Here is a 24,918-nt window from a genome sequence, read left to right as displayed (position 1 = left end):
AAAGATCCCAGAAGGTGGAGCTAGCTTCAGAGACCAAATGGTTAATGGAAGGGCAGTTCATCTGAGTCTGTGTCCCCCAAACAGACCTGAAGGCCACTCAATGTTCTCACCCCCACACTAGACAGGCTGGCAGGAACAACGTCATGGCATGTGTGGGTGACTGTGCCCATCGGGGGAGGCACAGGGGTGATCAGGCTGCCTACAGCTAGCTTCCTGCCAGCCTGCCACATGGTTAGGAGTAGGAGGTGAACTAGGAGGTATCCCAGGGTGCCAGCAGGTGCATTTAGGGTCAGACTACAGAGACGAGATTCAAGGCTGTGGCAGGACAAAGCTAATTCCCAGCCCAGTGTCTGCCACTAGATCTGAGGAACCCCTGCAGTGATGGCCTTCTGCACACACTGCAGGCTCACACCCTCCAAGTGCCTGCAAATCCACCATTGTAGGCTCCCAAGGGCCTACTTGAGTCTGACCCTATTGACCTCTCTGCTTCATGGCCCAGACTCCCAGGCAGCACTGGTGTGCCAGCCCCTCCCCGTGTGCCATCTTTCACAGCTACAAATTCTGTGACTCCACATCCCTCTTCCTCACAAGGAAGAGCCAAGCATCTACCGCCAAACCCTCTTCTCGTTCCCGTCCCCAGACCCATTTCCACCCCTCCCAGGGGAGGCCCCAAGGCTCCAGGCCACCCCCACTCCAACGTAGGGCTTTCCCCAGCTATGTCTCCACACAAAGCCCTGTAGAAGTTGGAGGAGTCTGGGAACCTGAACCCTAATTTTCTAGCAGGGCCTAGGAGTCCATACTAGGTCCCCAAAAATTCCTCCCCCAAAAAAATTGTGCCTTGGGAAGCCTTCAGCTGCAGAAAATGCCTGGCACTCCTGAGTCTCCATGCTGGTAGGGTGATCAGGAGTGGGACTGGGAGCTGGTTAAAAAAAAAAAAAAAAAAAAAAAGCAAAGGGCAGAGGAAAAATGCTGTTGGAGAGCACACACACATGTGCACACAGGCAGCAGGTAGCAATCTGGCTGCAAAATCGGAAGCTGGCACTAGGTAGGAGCAGGGGGTACCCTCCCTTCCATGCCAATACATTGGGCATCCTATCCAAGAAAGGAAGGGCAGTGAAACACACACACACACACACACACACACAAATCCAAAAAACTTCTCAAGACTGAGTTTGTTGTTGCTTTTGAAATTATTTCCATATGAGGTGGCCCTCACCCCCAGCCTAGCACACTGGGGGATCTGTCCCCCTTTCCCACGAGCAGTCTGACAGCAGGGCAGGGCCCAAAGCGGAAAGGGGACACAGTTAAACTGAGTTGCCAACCACCCCTCAACATACACACATCTGGCTAGCAGCTTCCAAGCCTCGTGGGTGGCACTAGATCCCAGACATCCTCAGCAGAGCAAGGTCGGCCGGTCTACTCTGTCCTTCCCTCACCCCGAAAGGCTTCCACAACCTCCAAGTAACACAAGACACAGGCGCATCTCACCCAACCGCACTGGCTCCCGCACCCAATTCTGACGGCTCCCCCACACTCCAACCGAGACACCAGCTGAGCGGGCCCCGCCCCCCAGCCAGATCCCTCTGGTGGGGGGTGGGCCCCCTGGCTGATTCTCCCCAAACCACAGGGCGGCTCAGGTAACAGGAGAGAGAGTAGGAGGGGGCTAGTCCGTTGGGCATCTGATCTCTCCCCAAACAGGTTTTCAGAAGTCTTTTTGTTTGGTTTGGTTTTGAAGAGAAAGAGAGAGTCCCCGGCGGGTGGATCCTCCAAGGCTGGAGCTCTGGGGACACGCGCGGCAGACAGCCGCAGAAGCCTCAAGGCTGCGCGCGCGAAGATGCGGCGCAGACGGGGCTCCCCAACCCCGGACACGCCAGCGGCAAGCTGGGAAGCCCAGGGAACCCCGGGTTCCCGTGGAAACCGCCCGGCACCCTGTCCCCGCCCGCGACTGCCATCCAGAGCAGGCCACCGGGCCCCGATACGTGAGAGCACCGAGGGCTCCCCAGGATCCCAGGGGAGAGGTTACCTCGAAGCGAGGGGATGCAACCCGTCTGGGTGTCTGTGAGCACTGCGTCTGCCCCAAGTCGGAACCTCGGCGCTGCCGGGAGTCAGGGGTGTGAGGTCCTCGGAGAGGAGCCGTCCGGGGGGCCGCGGCTCAGGGGCGCGGGGCGACGGCAGCGGCCATGGCGAGTCACGTGCGGAGGCTGAAACTTTACCCGGAGCCCCAGACTGGGGGGGCGGAGGGTACGGAGCTGGGGTGGGAGGGAGGCTCCCCCTCTCGCAGGCCCGCCCCTGCCTGCCACGGGCCAATCACTAGCCGGGGGCGGGTTCTCAGGCTCACACCCGCCCCTCTCTCCTTAATAGACCCAGGGAAGGGCAATTCTTAAAGGAGACGCTTCCAGCCCACGGCTGGACCGTGGGAATCTGGGAGAATCCTCCTTCAAAACGCCAGGAAAGAGATTCAGAGCGAGGAGTGTGAGTGTATGTGTGTGTGTGTGTGTGTGAGGTTCAGAGAAAAGAATAAAAATAAGACTCAGCGGAGAAAGAACCTCAGCGTGCGGTATCCTACACACTCCCTTCCCCCAGCTACACGCCCACACTCACAGGGACACACACACATCGCACACACCTACTAAACCTGGGAAGAGAGGAGGTGGTGTAATATGGAAGAGAACGCACTGACTCCTGCCCCAGCTGTCAAGTCTTTGTCTCTCCCGAGCACAGTCCTCTGGGGCCAGGGGAAACTGAAAGCTATCTGACCTTGAGCAAGCCACTTCCCTTCTCCGGACCTTTACAGTTCTCATCTGCAAAACCGAAGCACAAAGAGTGGACGTCTTCCGGATATCTTTCCCGACTATCTTTCCCCAACACCTCTCCAGCTCGAGTGGGTTCGAGGAAACTTCTAACAACTCAATTCCTCCGAGGAGCTAAAAGTATAACCCTAAAAGACGGGTCTTAGGTTGGCCAGGAGCCCTCTCCATCCCCATCCCCCGCCCCCGCCCATCCTAGAAGACTCCACTCGAGTGGCCAGGGCAGTTCATACATGTTCCAGGAGGACAGGATCTGAATCATACTCCATCTGCAGCCCTCAGTCCCCGGTTGTCATAAGCCCCTTTCCAGCCATTTGGAAGGCTAAAGTCCCCACCGCTGGCAGTCCACCGGAGGAGGGTGGGTCCGCTATGAAGCGCCTCCCTCACCGAGTTCCTGGGCTGGGCAGCGAAGAAGCAAGTGCCCCCACAGGACACAGGACATCCCACTGGAAAGGGAAGTGCCACACGCCCAGGCCTCCACCCTAGAGAAGAGACGCTCAGTCTGACCAGGTGGCCCGATTTTCAGGCTAGGAACAAGAGGTCCGAGACCCATATTGAATTTTGTCCACCGTTGCATCGGTTGCTGAACCCGCTTAGAATTGGAGTTATCTGCTTGTTTCTCTCTCTGGCTCTGCTCCTCGGCCTAGAAAGGGTAGCACAGGCCAGGTTGGTGGGACGCTCTGCCCAGAGGTCGGAAGCAAGGGAAAACTAGCCTAGGCAAAGGGGAGCTGTGCTTCCCCAAGCCCTTCCCGCCCGCTGGGCCAGAGCAGAAAGCCGCCTCCGGCTCCTGTCTGGGTTTCCGCCGGTGCTAACCACCCGTCCAGCCCCTCCCTCCTGCTCCTGCTCCGTCCCCGTCCCGTTCTGTCCCGTACAGATCCATCCACAAACATGCGCTCAGCAGGCAAGAATGCGCCAATGGCTCCCAGATGTGGAGGCCGACGCTTAACCCCTTCCCCTCCACACACCCCTCCACGCACCCCTCCCCACATCCCCCTTAAGCCGTCCTGTCAGAGCCCCCATCATCTTCAGGGTCCTCCATCCAAGTGAGGAAACAGGCTAAGAGGGGGCTAAGGCCAGTCCACCTCTAGCTCCTAGCTCCCACAGGTTGCTCCCAGCCTGTATCCTACGAGGCCAAGAGGGAAGGTTTATGGTCAGGAAAATTCAAGTGTGCATGCATAGAGTTACACCGCCTCCACATGGGTAGCCTTTAGGAACACCTGCCAGCATATGGATTCAGGTACACTCTTATACACACACCCTGGTACAAAGGCATAACCCCACACACGTTCATGGTGTGAATGTGTACACCTCCAAGACAGATATGAACACCCCAGCACAAAAAAGCAACAACAGGCGTGTGTGTGTGTGTGTGTGTGTGCACAAGGTCATGAAGCAGAGAATGTACCGTGGTTGTGAACAGCCGTGGTTGTGAACAGCCGTGGTTGTGAACAGCCGTGGTTGCACATCCATGTGGAATTGATGGAGGAAACCTATGCTCACACAAACCACTTCCTATAGGAGGTCAAACACAAGATTGCACACAGGGCCTGCACACCTTTGGGAGGCTTCCTTCATGCCCAGGGCACTCAATACCACAGGTCCAAAGTCCAGACCTACCCTCCTCCTACTGCAGAAGTCAGAAGTCCCTAGGTAGAGGGGCCAGGAACCAGGGGCACCTTTCAGGAGAACAGAGTACTTAGACTATAGCAAGAGTCTAGGAAGGAAGGTGTCCTAGGGCCTCTACTATCCCTGCACAAAGGAGACCGGCTGGGTGGGGGTGAGGGGGACACTTTCCCAGGACAAGGGTCCCTCTTCAGACTAACAAAGGCCAGAGAGGGCTCAGACAGGTAAGGACAGCTGTCCAGGAACCACTCCTAACCATCAAAGGAGTTGCAGCCTGTGGGGGGCTCCTACAGAGCAGCATTAAATCAGGGGTGGTGGTGCACACCTGTAACCTGTACCAGCAGCAAGTGGGATCCTCCAGCAGGGACTGCTGAAGCTGCAGGCCAGTTTGGGCCAGCCATGGCTACAGAGTGAGAAACAGAACAACAAAGTACAGCATGGAGTCAGCATGGTGGTGTGTGCGCGCGTGCGTGCGTGCGTGCGTGCGTGCGTGCGTGTGTGTGTGTGTGTGTGTGTGTAACCTCAGCATCCCAGCACTAGGGAGGTAGAAGCAGGAGGATTAGGAGTTTGAGAACAGCCTAAAGAGGGAGCGGGAGAACATTGGCACAGGCAGGCAAGCACTAAGCAGAATCTGAAGAGGGCGCGGGAAAGACGGCTCTCGAAGACCACCTGGGGGCAGGAGAGGCGCTCAGCGGTTAAGAGCACTGCTGGCTGGCTGCTCTTCCAGAGGATCCAGGTTCAATTTGCAGCACCCACAGGGCAGCTCGCAACTGTCTGTACCTCCTGTTCCAGGGGATCCGACACCCTTACACAGACACACATGTAGGCAGAACACCAATGTATGTAAAATAAAAATAAATGCATTACTTTTTTAACAAAAAGACCACCTGGAGGTGGGTGAGGTGAGAAGTACCTGCTAGAACCAGCCTCAACTCGTTCCTCCTCCCCAGCCTCCCAGCTTAGGTATCCAAAAGGTGTACTTCACGGTTATCTTGGATCCACTTTTCAGTCCAACATGGGTCCTGTACCCATAGTACAGAATAGGAAACTGAGGCTCACAAAGAAATCGCCAACCAATTGAATGTGCTCGTTCACGCTTATCATCCCAGCCCTTGGGAGACTGAGACTGGGGATGGCCATGAACTCTAGGCAACCCTAGTAAGTTCCAGGCCAGCCTGGGCTACAGAGTAAGAACCTGTCACAAAAGAAAAATGAATTGCTTTGCCAAGGTCATGCAGTTTGTCAATGAAGATCCCAAGGCAGCTGTCTGTGCCAGGCTTCCACCATGGCCCGTCACCAGCACACTCCCCTGTTCCTTCAACTCAAACATCTCCCACTCTATCCTGAAGCCTGCAACTTCATCCTTTACCTCCTCAACAGAGCCTGTGGGGAAAGCAGCATGCCTGCCTGGCTCTGCAGGCTTATGGGTAGGGCCAGGAGATGAAAGAGCCCGGAGAAGGCACTGAGGGTACACATATAACCACCACCCTAGCCCTCGCATGATGCCCACCTACCAGGCGGGCATGGCCTGGTGACTCAGCCGCATCCGGGTAAGATGCCAGGGCAGTGACTCACCTACCGAGAAGAGCTGAGTCTGGTACTTTGCCAGCCCCGGGACAGAAGCGACTTAGTCACTTACCCGGGCTGTGCTGCCCAGCAGGCATGGCCTAAAGATCAGGGACGGGGCCAGCTCTGTCCCTCTCTGGTCACATGCGCCCCCTGGTGAAGGCAGGCCTCAGTATCCAGGACTGAACTGTGGCTCTGCTGCCCCCCCCTGCCTCCTCCCTACTGCCCAGCCTCATGGTACCAGCTCTGCTCTGGTGCCAACAAGTTTAGTGAGACCCTTGGGCAGGATTGCCCCTCCCCCTTGCAGCCTGCCCCCCTGCCCATCACTCACCACCCACTCTCTGACTTACCCCACCTCCTCCTGCCACCCAAGTTGTACCCAGGCTATGAGTCTCCTTTAAACATGTCCTGGCAGCACCCCTGCCCCCACAGCCCCTCTCACCCTCCCTACCCCCACATCACTCACACACACACACACACACACACACACACACACACACACACTCCTGCCAGCAGCTGCTGAAGTTGTTGAGCAGGAGGGAAATCATGAGGGTGGGGCCAGGGATTAAGTTACCAAAGCCAATGGGGTGGGCTGTCACCCGATCCCTTCTCTAGCTCCTTCCCCAGTCTCCCTCACCCACCTGCCTCCCGCCCTACCTCTGGCTGGCAGCCCGCTGCCCTTTGAGCCCCTCCACCCCACTCCACCCAAACTAGGAAATAAGTGTTCGGGTGGATTTGTCAAGCTAAGACCAGCCCGGTATATGTGAGCGGGAGAACATGAGAGAGATGGAGACGGCGTGCCTGTGCCCAGTATTGGGGCTACAACTGTACACTAGGTGTGTCTATGCCCATGTTAAGCCAGAAAGGGACAGAATGACTTACAGGGTCCCGGGGGAGTTGGAGGGGCCCAAAGGGAGTCGACCCGCTGAACGGCCTCAATCCATTTGCGCTATTGATTTCTCACACGCTGCAGCAGGCTTGATGGGGGGCGTGATAAATCAGGACCCCAGAGACAGGGAGACTTAAGTGGAGAGGGGGGAGGGGCTCCTGACCATAAGACCCACTAGGAGCGGAGCTGCGGGGTGAGGAGGTGGCAAGCCAGAAACCCAGAAACCAGCAGAGGCTGAGTGGCAGGAGGTAGGGTCAGAAAGTAGGTGTTAGATGGCCACAATGCCCTCCAGCTGGCAACACCGGTAGTTCTGGAACAACTCTAGGGGGCGTCACTCACCTCACAAACTAAAGAATGGCTTTCTCGGCACCTACACACCATGGATCCCTTAAGGAGCCAGAATGCCGACAGACTCCCAAGAGACAGCGACACCCTACGGAACTGTCTCCCCATCCCAGTCCTTGGCTCCTAGGCCAGAGGACATCTGCTGAGGGCTCTGTTCCCTTTCTGGGCTGGTGGCAATGGCACGGGTCCTGGGCACGGCAGGAACGGGCTCACAAAGGGTTCCGAAGGGTCTGAAGATCCGTATTCTTGTCCTCCATCTGTTCCCAAGTCATCCTGCAACTGTGGACAAATCCCTGGGCCTCTCTAAGTCTCTAAAACGAAACAGCTGGGCGGGATGTCCCTTCCAAAAGGTGGCTCCAAGCCCCAGAGTTTGCCAGCCTGGGAATGTGCTGGACGCTGGCCAGTGCCTCCATTCACACCAGTAGCCACAGGCCACCCAAACAAACCCCAGCCCCAACCTCCTTCCAGCCTGGACACAGACTCTTTCCACATGGTGGACATATAAACAAACCAAGCTGGGTTTTACAGAGACCCTGCACAATTCAGCAGGGAGGGAAACAGCCCTCCCCGCTGTCCCTGACCTGAGGTTCTCCTTGCTGCAAACCGGGAAGGGAAGCAGAAGCAGAAGAACGGTGCAAGCCACTAGCATAGCTAGTGACTGGCAGGGAGTCCTAGGGCAAAGCATATCCTGATCTGGTTCCCCTCTGTAAGGGGAAGGGGCTTATCTGAGCCTCAAAAGCCCCTTTCAGAGCTGAGGGAAATTGGACAGAGAAACGTGAGGGGTCCCCAGAGCTCCTCTGTTGGTCTGATCTGAGCCGAGCCCCTCTTTGCAAGGTTGCTCCCCTGGCCAGCATACTTCCTTGTTCTTTCTGCTACCCCAGGCCCTTCCTCACGCCTATGCCTGCCTTCTTACCCTCACCTTGGCCAGCCCCTCTGCCTGCCCCGTGCTTTTCTGCACGTCCCTCCTGCCAGGGGACAGACCAACTAAAAATAGTCCCCACAGCCTTTCTCGCCCACAGCTGCCCAAAGAGCAGGAAATGAGGGGGGCAGGGAGGCCCGTGCCCTGCCCTCACCCACCAACTCTCAACTAAGAACAGTGTCCAGCACTCTGGCCCGGGGCTGGTGCCAACTTGGCCATCTCTGGGTCATCCCGCACTCCTCCCTGGAGTGGAGGGGGGGAGGCTGCTCATAAGTGCCTACAATCACAGAGTTGCCCCGGCACTGTGGGAGAAGAAAGGATGCAATTGGTCTAGAGGGAACCCTTCCCAATTTCTGACAAATCAATGCCAACCACATTGTGGGCACTGAGAGGGGAAGGCTTGGCTCTACCCACTGCTCTTTTGAGGGCAGAGGGAATTAGCATTGGTAAAGTTTCTGTGTTTCCTTTCTCCAAGCCCAACTGGAGGGAGGACAAACTAGTACCCCAGCCCCAATGATGCTAGCCTTTTGCTCCCCAAAATATACATGGTTTAGATATAGGTGTTTCAGTAGGCACCCCCATACCACAGACAAAAGGGCAGCAGAAGATCTTGGATACCCACAGGTAGAGCAAAAAGCCTGAAGCTAAGACCACGCTATGTCCACCAAGCTGGGCATACACTGTCCGAAGCTGAACTGGAGGTCATGAGGGAAAAGCTTGCTCTCAGGGGTACCACAGGCTATGGTACCTTGCTACCCATCCCATTTGGGATTTCTGGCACCTCCCAGCTCTAAGGGAAGGCCCTCCCCATATGGGAGACAGGAAACCAGTTTAGATAGTCTCTGGAGGCCAGCAAGGTAGCCCTGTTCTGTGAGGCAAGTGGGAAACCCAGAAGTCCTGGCCTCCAGCCCAGAGAGTGAATGAGAAAGATACCTCTGAGGAGAGGAAAGGAAACAGGCTCAAAAGGCGTGCATGTGCACACACACGCACGTACACACACACACACACACACACACACACACACACACCCCAGATATGACCCATAGGAAGGAAGGTTCCAGTAAGAAGGGCTAGATTGGAGCAGCCCTTCCTACTATGAACAGGAAGGAAGAGAGAAGAAGGTGAAGCCATGGGAATGGGGGGACAGTCTAGCTCCCATCTGCAGCCCCAGGTGCCTGCATTTTAAGGCCTCAGGTGTGGGATCCACTCCCGACCTCCAGGCCCTAGTCCCTAGCTGTTCTAGCTGTTCTTCCCCGGCTTCCTCTGGCTCCCCTTCCCTGGGATCAAGCCAGGAGTCAGCTAGCCCAAGGTGGTGTTCTCTCTCTCTCCTCTCTCGGGAGCCAGGGCATGCCAGGGGCTTCCCTCCACCTGCCTGCTTGCCTGCTTTCAGTCACCACACATACCTCAGCTGTCCAATCCGATTAGGGCTCCTGCCCAGTGAGCTGGACAAGGAGGCCACTGGGCAGGGAAGAGACAGACAAGGACACAGACGGGGATGGGGAAAGGAAGGTGGAGAAGAGGATCCCGGACTAAGCTGTGTGGCCTCTGGGGGGAAAAAAAAGAGCCTGGTGCAAAGATAGATCCGTGCTGTCTGGCAAGCACCCTGGCGACAGGGCGAGACACTGGCTCTCAGGAAGTTCTGCATCCTCAGGCAATGGGCTCCTCTGTCCCCTGGACAGTGGTGGAAGGAAACTGAAGGCAGAGAGACTGACCCAGATTTAAGGAGGCTTCCTATCCTAGAACTCTGCAGTCCTAACTAGAGTTTACAGGGGGGAGGGGGTGTTGGTCACTATCTCCTGGGCCTTTCACAGAAGGGTCAGCATCAGGTAAGCCTAGCCAGCTATGGACAGAAGTTTTGTTTACAAACAAAGAAACTGCGGTTTAGCTGGAAGGAAGACCATACATGCAAATGGTTAAGAGTCTCCAGTTCAAGCCTTTGACTCCCAGTCTGCTGTTCACACCCGGGATCCCCACTTTCCCGTTCTGTATCAGGAGCAGAACTGAGTTTGGAATCCATTCCATTATAGACCCTGTCCTCCAAAGCCAGCCATCAAGGGGACCCTGGAAACGTGTGGGGGGGGGGGGATATAGAGCACACAGCTAGTTTCCAGAAAGGTGCATGTCACCTACCCTCACGGCATTCTGAAAAGCACTCTGTGATGGGTCTGGGCCTTTTCTATCACCCCCACCCCCATTCAGCTACCCCCCACCAGGCAAGATACACACGTGGCTACTAGACACCCGGCCCTTCGTATAAGCCCACCAACCATCATGAGATGCCTCCGACCTCCAGTAAACAGGAGAGGAAAACCAGCCAGTGTAAAAGACAGGTACCATCCAACTTCTTCCCAGAGAGCCTGCAGGAGGGCAGAAGCTTGGGGACCTCCCAGCTCTAGAGTAACACCAGGAGCCTGGGGCTCTGTAAGCCAAGGCATGCAGGGAGCTGGCATGGCTGATAGGCCTTCCAGATCTGGTCCACACCCCCTTCCCCAGCCATCTGGACTGAGCCCGATCTGGCTTGGGCCTGGCTGGGATCTCTCTCCTTGGATGCATACGGGGAACCTTTATCCAAAATGTATAGGTCTTCCAACCACATGGCCTCCACACAGCAGGCACTCGAGGGAGGGGGCTTCTGCACTAGGTGCTGAGGTGTTGGCAGGAAGGAGAGTTCTAGGCTGGAAGGACTTCCCCTAGAGAACAAGGTCAGGAAAGCTCACCATCCTTCTACAAAGCCTGTGGGCACCCAAGTGTGTCCTGCACCGGGAAGGAGACCTGTGCTCCCGACATCGTGAGTGGGAGTGGAGGCAAAGTCCTGAGCTCCAGGCTGGGAAGCCACGAAGACGAAAAGCGAGGGAGCAATCCCTCCGGGAGAGTGGGGTCCCTTTCACGCCCCTCTCCACTTTTTCTGCCAAGCCATCACTTCCCATTCTCCGGTCTAGGTGAGGTGGGAGGTGGGGGGGGTTGAAGCAATACTGCAAAGGAGGGTGCAAGGGCGTGGGGCCTGGGCAGACCTTCCCCCACTTTCCATTCTTAGCTAGAGAAAGGAGAATGCCTGGGGGGGGGTGCGAATTGCAAGGGGTGAGCTCCGGGGGTCTGGGACTCAGAGCTTTCCAACGCCCCAGGGTTCCCAGGCTCCCACCTCCCTGGACTACAGTGAGCAATGGGGGAGGAGGCGTGGGGAAAGCCTGAACTGGCGAAGAGGGAAGCGGCCCGATCAGGAGCAGGGAGACTCCCCCGAAAGGAGGTCCGGGGAGAATTGGGAGGGGGTGTGTGCATGATCCTACCTGCTCAGGTGTGTGCCGGCAGGGGGGCGATGGGGTTCCCAGGAGAACCGGGGAAGCCCTCTCAGCTCGATTCAGGATTCCCCCCTGCTTCTGGGTTAGGCTGCTGCAAGAGGCACGGTTCCCGTTGGGTCCTAAAGCCCACTCTCCAGCTTGTAGGCTCTCCCTGCCCTCTTACTACCCGCCCCCACTTGGTGAAAGGGTGCAGCACTAAGGACTGATGGAGGAAAACTAACCCACTGGAAGAAAGATGGGGGGTCTGAACCATGGGTGGGGCCAGGACAGTATCGGATCTCAACACACACCACACCACAGACATTTCTTTCTTCCTCTCCTGGGCCTGTGGACTTGCCCTTGGGCCCTGGGGATGGGGTTGAGGACCTTAATCTCTCATGGGGCTATTTAGCTATCAGCTATGGGAATGTGGGGGGGTGTCTGTCCTTTTAGACGGACAGATAGACACCCGCTTCTATCCTCTTTTTCAGGCTGTGTTGGTGTAGTCATTCCGTTGTCTTATCCCCAAGTGTGCCAGAGACCCTCCTAGCAGAAAACCTTAGTCTTCAGCAAGAGTGCCGACGTCTCAGTGGTACCTGGAGAGGAGATGGTGGGTTCCTGTTGGACTACAGTGCCTGCTACGGTGTACTAGGGAGGCTGTGGTGCTCACACATGGACAGGAGAGTCGGAGCAGGTGGGACAGGACAGGAGGGGCCGTCTTTTGATGCATCCAGTACCAGAGATGGCAATCAGCAGGGGATGCGTAAGACACAAAACCTAGAAGTCTACCAGCGTCCTCGCTCAACCCTCAACAGGGCCTTGAGTCTTTATTACCATAAAGAACACCTTCAAGGGCTTTCCCTTTTATACTCCGGGGCGGGAGCCTCTCCTAGGACCTTAGATCAACTTCAAGGTCATTGACTCTGTTGTATTGGGACAACCAGGTTTCTCAAAAGTTGCTCCTTCTTTGGCCACCCTGAAAGAAAAACTGGTGGGCATGGTGGGCCAGGTGGGCCAGCCAGCGAGAGGTGGCCAAGGCAGGCGTCTGTAGGGTGCTGGACTGAGAACATTTTGCAAGGAGTGTTGCCGGGGTACTGTTTCCAACAGCAGAGGCGTGGCGGGAGGAAGGGGATGTCATGGGGTGAAGGGCCAGGAGAAGACCAGGCATCTTGAGGGAAGGGAGAGAGCCCTGGCCTCTTCCTAGAAGGGCAGAGGGCAATAGCAGCGCCTCCAACCTCAGTCTTGCAGGAAGAACTGGAAGGAGCCAGACAGCGAGGATGGAAGCCCCAGGGTGGAGTCTATGGGGTGAGCTCAGGTCAAGCCGCTCACCCTAACGTGCCTCAGTGCTCTTCCAGCTGTTAACCAGGACTCCGGATTCTTCCCAGGCTCTTAATGAGTGTTTACCAAAGGGCTTGGAGATCCTCAGATCTCAGCTGGGCCACCACTACAGTTAGAACCCTCGGAAGAGCAGAGGGTTATTTGGGGAGGGGAGGAACAGGGCAAGAGGGGAGCAGACGACTCCCAAGTCGCTGAGGATGAAACCAGGCTCCCGGAGAAGCCCAGGCCCAGCTGCCACAGGATATCCTTGTACCCAGGAATGGAGGTCACCCTCCCCCTCCACCTAACCACCACCGAAGCCTGGCCTCCAGCTAGCTAGCTGTAGGCAGAACCCAGCCGGGCAGCTGGCCTTCATTAACTCCAGCTTTTTCGCCCCCCACTGTGAACCCACAGCTTCTACAGGCCTAGGCTACAGGGGGCTGCCCTAGCCTGACCTTGCAGCTGACACTGGGGTGGGGGGCACCGCAGCAAGGGCCAAGCTAACCAGCTGAAAAGAAAAGTCGAGCGAGACTCCTTTTTTTTTTTTCCCACTGGGAGCAAGCAGAGAGGAAAGGAGTGTGGGGGTGAGAGGGTGGAGGTGGGGGAATTTAGGGCAAACAGCAAGCCGTGAAGTCAGCTGGACTGGGGCCCAGAAACCCCCACACCCTGAAGCCAAGTCTTACTCTAGCTTTGCTTCTCAGCTAGAGTCTTGGCGAGGCCCCAAAACTAGGGAAGGCCCTGGCTGCCCCTTTCCGCCTCCCTGCCCCCACCCTTATTAAATACACATTTTATCTCTCAGCATCTTCATTATCTTAACTGAAGGAGACAGGCAGTGGATGGCGGCAGAGAGAGAGAGGAGAGAGAGAGCGCGCGTCGGGGAGGGGGGTGTGGGGAGCAGGCGCACCCTTGTTACAAAGTGCTGATGTAGCTCTTTCAGGCAGTGTGGGAAACAGAGGAGGGATCAAAGCGAAGGAGGCTGATTCAGAACTCAATTAGAAATTAAAAAAAAAAAAAAAAAAAAAGGAAGCAACACGGGAGCCGGCTCTCCTTCGGCCAGTCTTCCGCCTTTACCAGGCTCCTTGCACCCAATTAGCTTCTACCGGCTGTATCTGGACTGGTGAAGTTGGAATAAGGGAGCGAGGGCACACTCCGCCCTGTGCTCCTTCCTCGTGAAGGGGGCGCCGTCAGGAGGAAGCCGAGATAACGTCCCCCACTAAGCTAGAAGTAGGACACCAATGGTGGGTTCTTCCCCAGTCCCTTACCAACTAGAGACAGTTTCCTGGGCGACCTCTGGGGACCTTAGGTAACTTCTGGACTGAAACACCTCTTTCTAGCCTGTAGGCAAGTCTCCAACCCGTAGCCACCCTGAAGCGGCAGAGATTGCCAGCGGCCAATTACTACGACGTCTACCTGAAGGGCTGAGGTCTGGTCAAAGACGCCCTAGGCCCGGCAAGAGGCCTTTTGCACCTGAGACCTCAGCGCCAGCTTCACCTCCAGCTGAGAACTGTTCTAGACTAGGCGAAAAGGCAGTATCTTCTTGTATTGTTCACTGGATAGGAGTTAATGAATAGCTACCAGAGTTAGGGCTGGAGACTGATACAAATGTAAATAAAATCTCTCTCTGGGCTCAATCTCCTACACCACAAACAACAAGAAAAAGTCACTTTGGCTCCCCCACCAACCTCTCCTATGGGCAAGATATTTTTGTGCGTGTGTAGGCCAAAGGTCAGTTGTAGGTGTCTTTCCTCGGAGCTGCCAGATTTGTTTTTTCACTACAGTGGTGGCTGTTACTTCGCCAGTCATCGCCAGCGCCAGTCAGCCCCAGCCGGTCTCCGTCTCTGCAGGGCTGGAATACCAGTGTATGGATGCATGTTGGGGTGTCCTGGAGATTGATCTTGGGGCCTCATGCTTGCACAGTAAGCACGCTGCTCACCGAGCTACCTCCCACTCCTGGGCTCTAGTCATTTTTTTTTTTTTTTTTTTTTACAAAAATGGTTCATTAGTCCTTATTGTCTTTCCTACCGCCCCCTCACCCCTGCACTGAGGACTGAACTCAGGGTGTTGTTCATGCCAGCGCTCTCTGAGCTAGCCCTCTTTTACTTTATTCTCAGTTTTTTTTTTGTTTTTTTTGTTTTTTGTTTTGGTTTTTCGAGACAGGGTTTCTCTGTGGCTTTGGAGCCTGTCCTGGAACTAGCTCTGTAGATCAGGTTGGTCTGGAACTCAGTGATCCACCTGCCTCTGCCTCCCGAGTGCTGGGATTAAAGGCGTGCGCCACCATCGCCCTGCCTCAGATAGTTTTATTGACTTCTCTAGGTCGGCCTTGAACTCACTCTGTAGTCCAGGCAAGCCTTGAACGTGTGATCCTCCTGCTTAACTGGGATCGCAGGCCTGTACCACCCGGTCTAGCTTATAGCTTGTCTTTAGAGGGTGCTTAATAAAAAAGCAGGGAGAACTGGGAAGTAGTTCAGTGGTAAAGTTTCTAGACTGGGGGTGGGGGCAAGGAGCGATGGGAAGGGAGGGGAGGAAAAGGCGCTGCCAAGGTTTCTGATTTCTGGGTAGCTAGCCTGGACCTCACACACTCTTGCAGTTAGCTAGCCACAGGCAAGTCTTCATTGAGCCAGAAATGTCAGTGGCAGTTTGGGGTTGAAATTCATACCAACTTTATTGGGTCTATGTTCTTTCCATGACAATACCCAACACTATGGAAGCTTAATCTGGTTCTTTAAAAAAAAAAAAAAAAAAGACGGACCGGGATAGAGACACACACCCCACCATCTTCAAAAGGAAAAATGTAGGTCAGCATCTTTGCCACTACTCCGTGTGGAGTGGCCTAAGATCCTGGCAAAACCTCGTAACCACAGGCCCGTCCCATCCTACTTAAAACTCCCACCACCTTCCCATAGTTCTCAGCCTCAGTGAGAAAACCCAGCAAGGAAAGGACTCTCTTCCTCTCTGCCCGGCCATCTGAATTACACTTAAGACTTCACTGACAAACATACATCAGCCTCTGCTCCCACAAGGGCAGCGGAAGCCAAGCAGGGACTCTAGCCTGCTTCACGCATCATTGGCAGAAGCAACCCCGTTCCAACTGCTGAGGTCTTAAGAGTGGCAATGACCTAGAAATTGACAGTGGGGGGGGGGGCGGCGCTGAAGGAAGCTAACAACAGTACCCAGAAAGCCCTATTTCCAAAGGGGAGGGGGGCACGAGAGAAAGAAGAGGTAGAGGGGAAGGAACTTGGCCCCTTTGAGTCTGGAAATGCGAGCTTGGCTAGAAGCCAGGGAGGATACAGCACAGCCCCGCTGAGAGTCCAGCCATGTTCCTGACTCAAGCCCCTACAGTTAGAGGAAGGCGCCAAGCCTCAAATACAACGAGGTGGGGAGGCCGCTCCTCTTTGGGCAGGATCCTACTGTGGACACAGAACAGACAGCAGCTGCCCACAGTGTGGAAACAAACTGTAAAGCAGTCACGTCTCTTAAGGCTGCAGCATCCAATAAAATGTAATTTAAATCAAGCCTCACATCTGTTCCCAATCCCATTCAGGCTCTGCTTTCCATCAGTCTCCGGACAATCTTTACAGTTACGCCCGTTAACCCTTATAGTCCCAGGCAGCCTCCAAACTTCTTGGTAGAGAAGCGTCCTCACCACTTTGCACACTGCCCTGGAGGGGAGGAAGACTCCGGTGAAGCAGTGTGCGAGACATTCAAACTCCCACCTCCAGACTCTGCCGGTGTGCTGCACACACCAGCGGGCAGTATGCATTTCAGAGAGCTCGCTGCCCTTCTCTCTCCATCCCATCCCACCTGCTGCGGGGCAGATCACTTTACAAGGAGACGGTGGGCAGAATGAATGAAACTGTGGCCAACAGATCCTCTGTAGGCAGATCAAATTCCCAAACTCAAGGCCAGATCAGACAAGGAGGCAGCAGCCTCACTCAGCTCAGAGACTATTCCTATCACGTGGTCCGTGGCCAACCACTCGCTCAGGTAATATAGGAATAGCAATTTCCCCAAACAAGTCAAACGCCTGCCCCTTCCCTCCAAACTACCCACACCCCACCCCACACTTTCAAAGCAGTGGTATAATGGTGCCCTCTGGTGTCCCTGTCACAAAGTGCCACTTAAAGCCACTGGAAATCAAACCCAGAAGTCTCAGTAACCATATGGATAAACTTATCTCAAGAGGCTGGGAATGTGTTCTGCCGAAAACCCAAGCCTGACCCGAGGCATGCCGAAACAATGGCTGCGTCTGCGGGGAGACTGGAAGGGAAGGCATCGTCCTGTTTGTTTGTCCGAGATGGTGTTTTGTTCTGTAGCTGTGGCTGTCCCGGAACTCACTGTTGTCCAGGCTGGCCTTGAACTTAGAGATCTACCTGCCTCTGCCTCCCGAGTGTTGGGTTTAAAGGAGTGTGCCACCAGCACCCATCGAGAAGGTATTTTCATATTAACCTCTGAAAGCTGAAGCTCTCGTGGACTGAGGCAACAAATAGAGGCTCAGGACGCGGCTCAAAAGGTAAAGGCGCCCACCGCCATGTTTGGTGGCCTGAGTTTAGTCCCTGGGATTCACCAGGTGGAAAGCAAGCAAGGATTCCTGCAGTTGTCCCCAACATGAACACTGTCATACCCCTGCGCCTGCACAGGGTGGGTATAAAAAAAAGACAACACATGCAGCCTGACAAATAAAACATGAAAATAAAATAAATATATTCACAATCTGTAGTTACACTCTCCTCCCCCATATTGCGTGGGCACATGGGAGAACCCCCCCCCCGAGTCCTTAAGAAGTCCAATGCAGCAGCACCTGTCCCGAGACGCCAACGAGTCCTTTGACCAAAATGTCCTTCAGATTTCCACGTAGGCTCGTGTAGTTTTCTGGATCATTCCATTCCACTTTTAAACATCAAAGTTCTTTACAAAATATACTGTTTGTATTTAGAAGTGAATATATACAAACCCTTCAACACAGGTCGGCATATCTGCATATACTTGCAGGTATGGGAAAGGTACTGAATATCACTTTTAAAGGGGTCACTGGCTTCATTTTTAAGGTGTCTTACGTAGTCCAGGCCAGCTTCAATCTCACCACGTAGCAAAGGATGGCCTTGAACTCCTGATGCTTGCGCCTCTGTCTCCCACATGCTGGGATCACAGGCATGTGCCACCATACCTAACTACTCGGTCATTTTCATGGGTCAAAACAGTAAGAGCCAAAGATATTAGTGCTAACACTCATGAATTAACACACTAAAATGTACCGGTGCTGAGTACAAAAGGCCACAACAGTTTCCAAATGGCCCTCCTAACGAAGACTCCCCCGTCGGCCAAGGGCCGCCAGCTGCAGGTGGGTAAGACGGGCACTCAGGGCAGTCCCGCGGCGAGGATGTTACCAACGAAAGCTTGGCCTTTCAGGACATGCTCTAGTTCTTTTTCTTCAATCTTCAGGGACACCTGGAAAGAGAAAGGGGTTTTCTGTGAGGAAGAACATGAGACTCACACACACAATGCACGCCCGCACACACCCCCGCACCCCCCCCCCCCCCCCCCCCCCCCCCCCCCCCCCCCCCCCCCCCCCCCCCCCCCCCCGCACACACCGTTACACTCCCTATCACGTTCCGCTTTCCTCGGGCTGGCAAGTCAAACCCTGCTGTTTTCAATGGTCTAAATCACATCACCCCCCCCTTCCCCCACACACACCTGAAACCCTAGCCAGCAGAGAAGCGAACTGTTCACTAGTCCTTTCTAATCTTTCCTTTGGCAAAGGACACGCTCTCCAGAACAGGACAATCAAAAGCAGGGAGAGACACACCAGGCCGTTATTGTACCTTGGTCAGGCGGCTCTCCTTATTCTTCTTCAGTCCTAAGATGCCTCTGGACTCCAGGAGTCCCGAAAGGGACAAACACTCAGACTGGTCCACAGCTGCCACCTGCTGTTTGCGACACACGCTACTGTAGGCTTCGTATAACTGGGAGGAAACGAGGGAGAACAAGTGTCACTTAAAAGCTACACCCCATAACCTCATAGATTAAGTTACCTGTATACTCTACCACCCCCCTGTTCAACAAAGCCTCGAACAGGCAAAAGGCCTTCCGCACCCCCTTCCTATACTTTATGTTTTTTGTTTTTTTTTTTTAAAGATTTACTTTTCTTTCCCGTGTCTTGCTGCGATGTATTTATGTATGGGCGCTGTGCTCATGCCTGAAGTCTACAGAGAGCATTAGACTGTCGGGACCCTGGGAACTAAAGTCATGGTTGTAAGCCACCAACCACATGGGTGCTGGGGACGAAACCTGGGTCCTCTGCAAGTGAGAAGCAACCGCTCTTGACTGCAGAGTCCTCTTTAATGTACAATGTAGGAGCAAGGTCTGTGAGTTCGGAGGGACACAGAAATGAAGGGTTGCTTCTAGCCCTGCCAGGCGGGCGACCCTCCTCACTCGGCCTCCCAAGTACTAGAATCACAGCTACTGAACCACTATATCTGGTTAATAGTCAATTCAATTTCTTAATTTTGTGGGGAGGGGAGACAAGGGTGGTGGTGAGGCAGGGTCTTCCTACAGATTCCCGGCTGTCCTGGAACTCTGTAGACCAGGCTGGCCTGGCGCTCACAGAGACCCGCCTGCGTCTGCCTCCCAGAGTCTCGGGATTAAAGGGCGCTCTACCACTGCCTGGCCTTACCGTGTTTTTGAGGTCCGCCTAGAACTATGCAGAGCAGGCTGGCTCAAACCTGCAAAGATCCACATGCTTCTGCCTCCCAAGTGCAGCGACACCATAACCCTTATTACTACAGATAAAAACCCATTTTTTTTTAACCCCTGCTGCCTTCTGGAAAACACCTGCACTTGAACCTCAGCTCCGCCTGCTGAGACCCCAGCTTACCTTCCCCAGAGTGACCTCTTTGAGTTTCAGCCGCCGGGTCAGGAGCAGCAGAGAGCAAACCAAGATCTTCTGCTGGAGAGGGAGGGAATCTTGTGCCTTGTCTTGGCTCAGAGTCACCCGGTTCCCATCAACTTCCGATATGACTTGGGATATGTGAGTAAGGCCGACACGCTTGGGAACCGGCGCCTCGGAGGGTGACTGACCTGAAATGCAAGCAAGCCAAGCTTTATTCGGTCTCTGAAACTGTGTGTGCGGAGCCACGTAAGACTGGTGTTAGCGACAGAAAACCAAGGGCGGAGGGAGACTTGGAAAGCTGCCTTTCTCTCAGAAGAACCATGATCTATTTTGTCCTTTAGGGTACAGCTTGATGTTGAGAAGACAACCAATCCACCTCCTGATTGAGCAAGAACCCGGCAGAAGCTGCCAAGCAAGGCTAACTGCTGCAGGCTGGCTGGGGAAGAAGCTCGAGACATAGCACTCGTCTCTGCAGACACCTGGTTTGGTCCTCAGCACAAACCCTGCATCCAGGATGACTACCTGGTCTCTAAGGAAGGACAAGAAATAGCTGGAAAATGTATCTAATACGTGAGTCAAAGGAATGGGTAAGTATAGACAGTAAAGTCAATCCCATTTCAGTCCCTGCGCCCCCTGCGCTTCTCCAAATGAACTCTGAAGTTTGGTCACTCGTCCAAGCTCATCTGCAAGATAGCAACACTTGAAGAAATGTCACTGGAGTCTGAGAACTGCGGGGAATCTGCTCGGGACTGCGGTTTTGCTGCTTGGAGACGCATGACTATGCATGACTGTGCAACAGGGCCGGGATTTGCTCGCTAACAACCTGGGCCTGCAGCTACCCCGCGACAACCCGCTTCTGCTCCTTTACCACAAGCAGGAAGCTGCAAAGGGCTAACAGAGAAAGCAGAGCTCACAGACCAGGTGACAGATGGTCCACAGCCCCTCCTCAAACAATCCCGACAGGACAGCTATCCATTTGTTGTCCTTGTTCCATGATTTAAGAGCACCTTTCTAAGTGGCCTATGTTGGCCTTGAACTTGTAGTGATTCTGAGCGCTGGAAGTGTAGGTATGGCCCCCAGGCTTGGCATCTAGCTAATTTTGGTTTGCCTATCTTCAGTGCTGGGGAACCTAGTTATTTCTATGCATTAAAAAGTTCCTTTATGGGGCCAGAGAGATGGCTCAGAGGTTAAGAGCTCTTCCAAAGGTCCTGAGTTCAATTCCCAGCAACCACATGGTAGCTCACAACCATCTGTAATGAGATCTGGTGCCCTCTTCTGGCCTCCAGGCATACATACAGACAGAATATTGTATACATAATAAGTAAAAAAAAAAAGTTCATTTACACAGAGAAACCTTGCTTGAAAAACAAAACAACAAAGTTCCTTATATTTAGCTGGTCACGTTCTCCATAGTTTCCTATATAGCTAGACCATTGAAACTAGACCCACACATATCAGAAGTCAAGACGGGGATTGGGCTAGGGCCATAATTTACACAGGAGCTTGAAGCTCTTTTAGCAGCGAGCACTAGTGATGCTCCCAGGTCCGCCCACAAGGAAGGACTAATCTAAGGGGCCAAGACAGAGGAACTATCTAAGTCTGCATATTAATTTGGGTTACTTCTGAAACGTCTTAATTTGTTTCTTTTAATAAATATTGACCAGTCCCAGAATGGCTAGATTGTTACACAGAGAAACTCTGTCTTGAAAAACCAAAATTAAGTAAATAAATAAAAATAAACGCTGATGAAAATCTGCTAGTGAAGGAAATAGGGTTGAGGAAAAGGGGAATTCAACCTCATCTGTGACAGCCTTTGGTTTCCTGTAGCCACAGATCTGTCTTGGGCCCTTGTAGACAGCCTTATGACACCGAGATGAACTCAAATCTGTGCATTTTGTCATTTTACTTTCTTCCCTTTACCTACCAGGTACCAGGCATTACTTTCTCCTACATAGGAATCTAAAGGGCATTCAACCTAAGTACCCAGAAAGAGGGTGACTCAACCTTGCTACCTCGTTTTCATTCCGAGAGCCTCGGGAGAAACCTAGCTACATGAGCGCATCATTTATGAACACTCCGGGGAGCTCATTTCCAGTAACACACATACTGATACTGGCAGGCGAGACTGAAAAAAAAAAAACCAGATGAAACTACACTGTGCTCCCTCGTGTCTGTGTGTCGGCTGATTTCCCTTGTGTTTGTAGGTGGATTTAACTGTGTCTGTTTATCTTTCCCCTTTCTCAGGAAACTGAACTCTCCATCTACAAAGGGAGACAGGAAGCAGGTAAGCTACTCACCTCCAGACAGCGGTTTGAGGACTGTCTGGCTTTTGACATCCGACTCCACAATTTCAATAGCTCGCCTGTTAAAAAAACAAAACAAACAACTTTCTAGTCTCAGCCAAACCAAACACCACACCAAGTCACCATGCCCCAAAGTAGGCACATTACTAAAAAAAAAACCACGTTTTTAAAAAATGAAGGTCCTTTCCAAGTTTGGTGCCCAGCACCCATACCAGGCAGCTCTCAACCTCCTATAACTCCAACTCTAGGGATCTGATGCCCTCTTCTGGCCTCCACAAGCACCATACACCATACCGGGCACACATCCATGAAGATAAAATGTAAACCAATCTTAGAGGCCAGTCTGGTCCACACAGTGAGTGAGTTCCAGACGAGCCAGTTCCCCAAGGGAGACCCTGCCTGAGAAAGAAAAATGAAGGCCCTTAAACAAACTGGGTTATGTTGCAGCTTAGGAAGACTTGACTGTCTTTAAAATGAACAGACCGGGGATTGAGAAACAACACTCCTCATCTTCCCCCAGCGGATGTCAAGTAGGTCATCGCGCACGAAGCCAGCAACATCTTAGATGAGGAACAAAGTCCTGGGGAGAGCGATAGGCAGTGTGGGGGTAGCCTAAGGGGAACTCAGAGCCTCCTACACAGCAGACCCAGAAGGGGAGTCCCCAGAGAGACACAGGACACACGTAGACTAATCTTGCTGACCTACATGGCTATCACTCATAGCTGTAGTCTTGACTCAAGTACTTTGCTGACTGGGGGACTTTCACATTCCAGATCGTGCAATCTAGCAACAGGAAGGGCTTCCTCTCCCACTGCTCTCTCTAAAGTGTTTTGCCCACGGGAAGCCATAAGGCAGACCTGGATCTTCTGCACGGCAAGAGGAGGAAGCTGGACCAGCGGGTCAGCACAGCAAGGATCATTTTAATGGAGCCAGTGCCCCTACTGGGAGGGAAGAACTTCCATCAGTTAGGACTGCGGCTTTCCCCAGCAGGAGGGGCGGGAGATTGAAGAGACAAAGAGGTCTAGGGTAGGACTTGGGGGACCACCAGCTGGAGAGAGGAAGGGGTGCCCACAAAAGGAAAGGAAGAAGAAAGTCTAAAGGCAAAGATGGTTCAGGTCCATAAATAAACCTGCTTGAGCCCAGCGAATGGAAAAGCAAACTGGAGTCTTTTTAATACAAATGTAATTAACCAATCTATAATCACCACAGGGGGCGCCAGCAACATCTCATTTATTTCCCCCTCCGTAGGTAATGGCCTGATAATGTTTCAGACATTAACACGGTGGAAACCCAGAGCTCCCCGCTGAGAAGCAAGTCCTCTTTTCTGAGCATAAAAAGTAGCAGAATGAAGCCTCGTAAGCAACATTCATTTGAGTTACATGAGACACTGCCAGCATTTCTTCCTGGTTTTAATAAAAGCAGTCACCAGGGCCATAATTCACCTGCAAACATCCAGCGCTTTCCGGATGTCTCCTGAGACAGCAGACACTTTGCGGGCACAGAACTGAATCGCGGCATTGTCCAGAACCTGGTCTCTTGACACCTTCACACGAGACAAGACATAGAAGACATCTCAGTCAGCCTTAGTAACATAGGCCTGTCCGTAATCCTAGCTACCTGGGAGACTAAGGCAGGAGGATCTACACTCAAGCGAGGCTGTCTCAGAGAAATAGATAATAAATATAAAACAGACACAGCTCAGCGTAAGGCCTTGTGAATCCCAGTACCATCAACCAATAAATAAACAATAAAATAAAAAGACGATTTGAACTCTGAGAGTTTCTCTTAGCAATTTAGGTTCAAAACAAATATTTCCACAAATTAAATCTAACTCTGGGACTGGAGGGAGGTGCACGCTCAGGACTCTGAGCTTAACATTCGGTATAGACAGTTTCTCTGGGTAGCCCTGGCTGGCTTTGAACACAGAGAACTGTCTGCCTCTGCTGTCCAAGTCCTGGGATTAAAGGTGTCACACCACCGTGCCAGGCTCATAGGCCCTACTTTTAATACTTATTTATTTATTAAGTATACAATATTTTGTCTGCATATATGCCTGCAGGCCAGAAGAGGGCACCAGATCTTATTACAGAGGTTGTGAGCCACCATGTGGTTGCTGGGAATTGAACTCAGGACCTTTGGAAGAGCAGGCAATGCTCTTAACTGCTGAGCCATCTTTCCAGCCCTAGGCCTACTTTAAAAATGTATCCCATTTATTTTTGTTTGGAGTGGGTGGGGGGGGAAGCATGCGTGCCACACTTGTGGAGGTCAGCGGACACCTTCCAGGACCCAGGTCTCTCCTCTCACCACGTGGGTCTCAGAGATGGAACTCAGGTCATTAGAACCAGCAACCAGTGACTTAACCTGCTGAGCTACCTCACTGATCCAGGCTCTCCTTTTTAAAGGCCATTAAGGAAGCCTGAGTTCTTTAATTCCTACTTTTATTTCAGCAGCGAAGCAGCCAATAAACGAAAGCACGCGTCGATACCCACATAAAAATGCTCTCAGTCATTACGGTCTACGGGAGGTTGACACACCATTAATAAAGCAATCAAACCGAAATATTTTAAAGCTATTGTTATCTTTCGATCGCAGAAGGTTATCCCTGCAACAGAATCCGGCGCAATGGCTGGCACTCACCTGACTGAGTCTCTCCTGCAAGATCGCAGCTATCTGGTTTCTGGTATAAGGTGGGAAGTTCAGTAGCTGTGGCTTACAGTTTTCTCTAGCTTCAAGTCTCGGCAGAATTCTGTCTGTGAGATCTAGGGTATTAGCAATGCCTGAGAAGATAGGTAACAATCACCATCAGCAGACAAATCATCCTCATAGGAGATCAAACCCCTCTCGAAGATAAAACTCCCAGTCACAACCCAGTGTTCCAACTGCTGCTTCCACTTGCTCTTCCCCCGCACTAAAAGGTAAGATGGACTTACTAGGAAAGATACAGTGGTTAGGCAGGTATAGTGAGGCATGCTTATAGTGTCGTCCCCC

General features: G+C 53.2%; 2 protein-coding genes and 1 long non-coding RNA gene across 8 annotated transcripts in view; 1 reads left to right on the top strand and 2 right to left on the bottom strand.

Annotated features, from left to right (window-relative positions):
• Positions 1–11,524, bottom strand: part of Rara (retinoic acid receptor alpha) — a 44,812-nt gene extending 33,288 nt beyond the window's left edge. The window contains exon 1 of one of the 4 annotated variants that reach the window (XM_050156621.1): positions 11,434–11,524. The gene's annotated coding sequence lies outside the window, so the exon portion shown is untranslated. Of the gene's footprint in view, positions 1–2,023; positions 2,856–11,433 lie in introns of those variants that run through there. The other 3 variants (XM_050156619.1, XM_050156618.1, XM_050156623.1) reach the window with 3 other exon arrangements.
• On the top strand, positions 10,771–13,490 carry LOC126510191 (uncharacterized). The gene is made up of 3 exons (XR_007594332.1): positions 10,771–11,088; positions 11,916–12,034; positions 12,665–13,490. It is a non-coding gene; the product is annotated as an uncharacterized lncRNA (long non-coding RNA).
• A 4,064-nt stretch (positions 13,491–17,554) lies between these two features.
• Positions 17,555–24,918, bottom strand: part of Cdc6 (cell division cycle 6) — a 13,476-nt gene continuing 6,112 nt past the window's right edge. For all 3 annotated transcript variants that reach the window (XM_050156617.1, XM_050156616.1, XM_050156615.1), the window contains exons 7-12: positions 24,568–24,707; positions 23,373–23,473; positions 21,925–21,989; positions 19,613–19,815; positions 18,561–18,701; positions 17,555–18,186 (exon numbers count right to left, since the gene is read on the bottom strand). In XM_050156617.1, the coding sequence (XP_050012574.1) occupies positions 18,097–18,186; positions 18,561–18,701; positions 19,613–19,815; positions 21,925–21,989; positions 23,373–23,473; positions 24,568–24,707 (740 nt within the window). In that variant the 3' untranslated portion in view covers positions 17,555–18,096. The remainder of the gene's footprint in view (positions 18,187–18,560; positions 18,702–19,612; positions 19,816–21,924; positions 21,990–23,372; positions 23,474–24,567; positions 24,708–24,918) is intronic.

This window comes from Alexandromys fortis, unplaced genomic scaffold (assembly GCF_014885135.2).
Source record: "Alexandromys fortis isolate MF-2015 unplaced genomic scaffold, M_Fortis_MF-2015_v1.1 scaffold_31, whole genome shotgun sequence".
NCBI classification, from domain to species: Eukaryota; Metazoa; Chordata; class Mammalia; order Rodentia; family Cricetidae; genus Alexandromys; species Alexandromys fortis.
The sequence above is the reverse complement of the archived record's forward strand: the minus strand, read 5'-3'. Positions and strand labels throughout refer to the sequence as shown.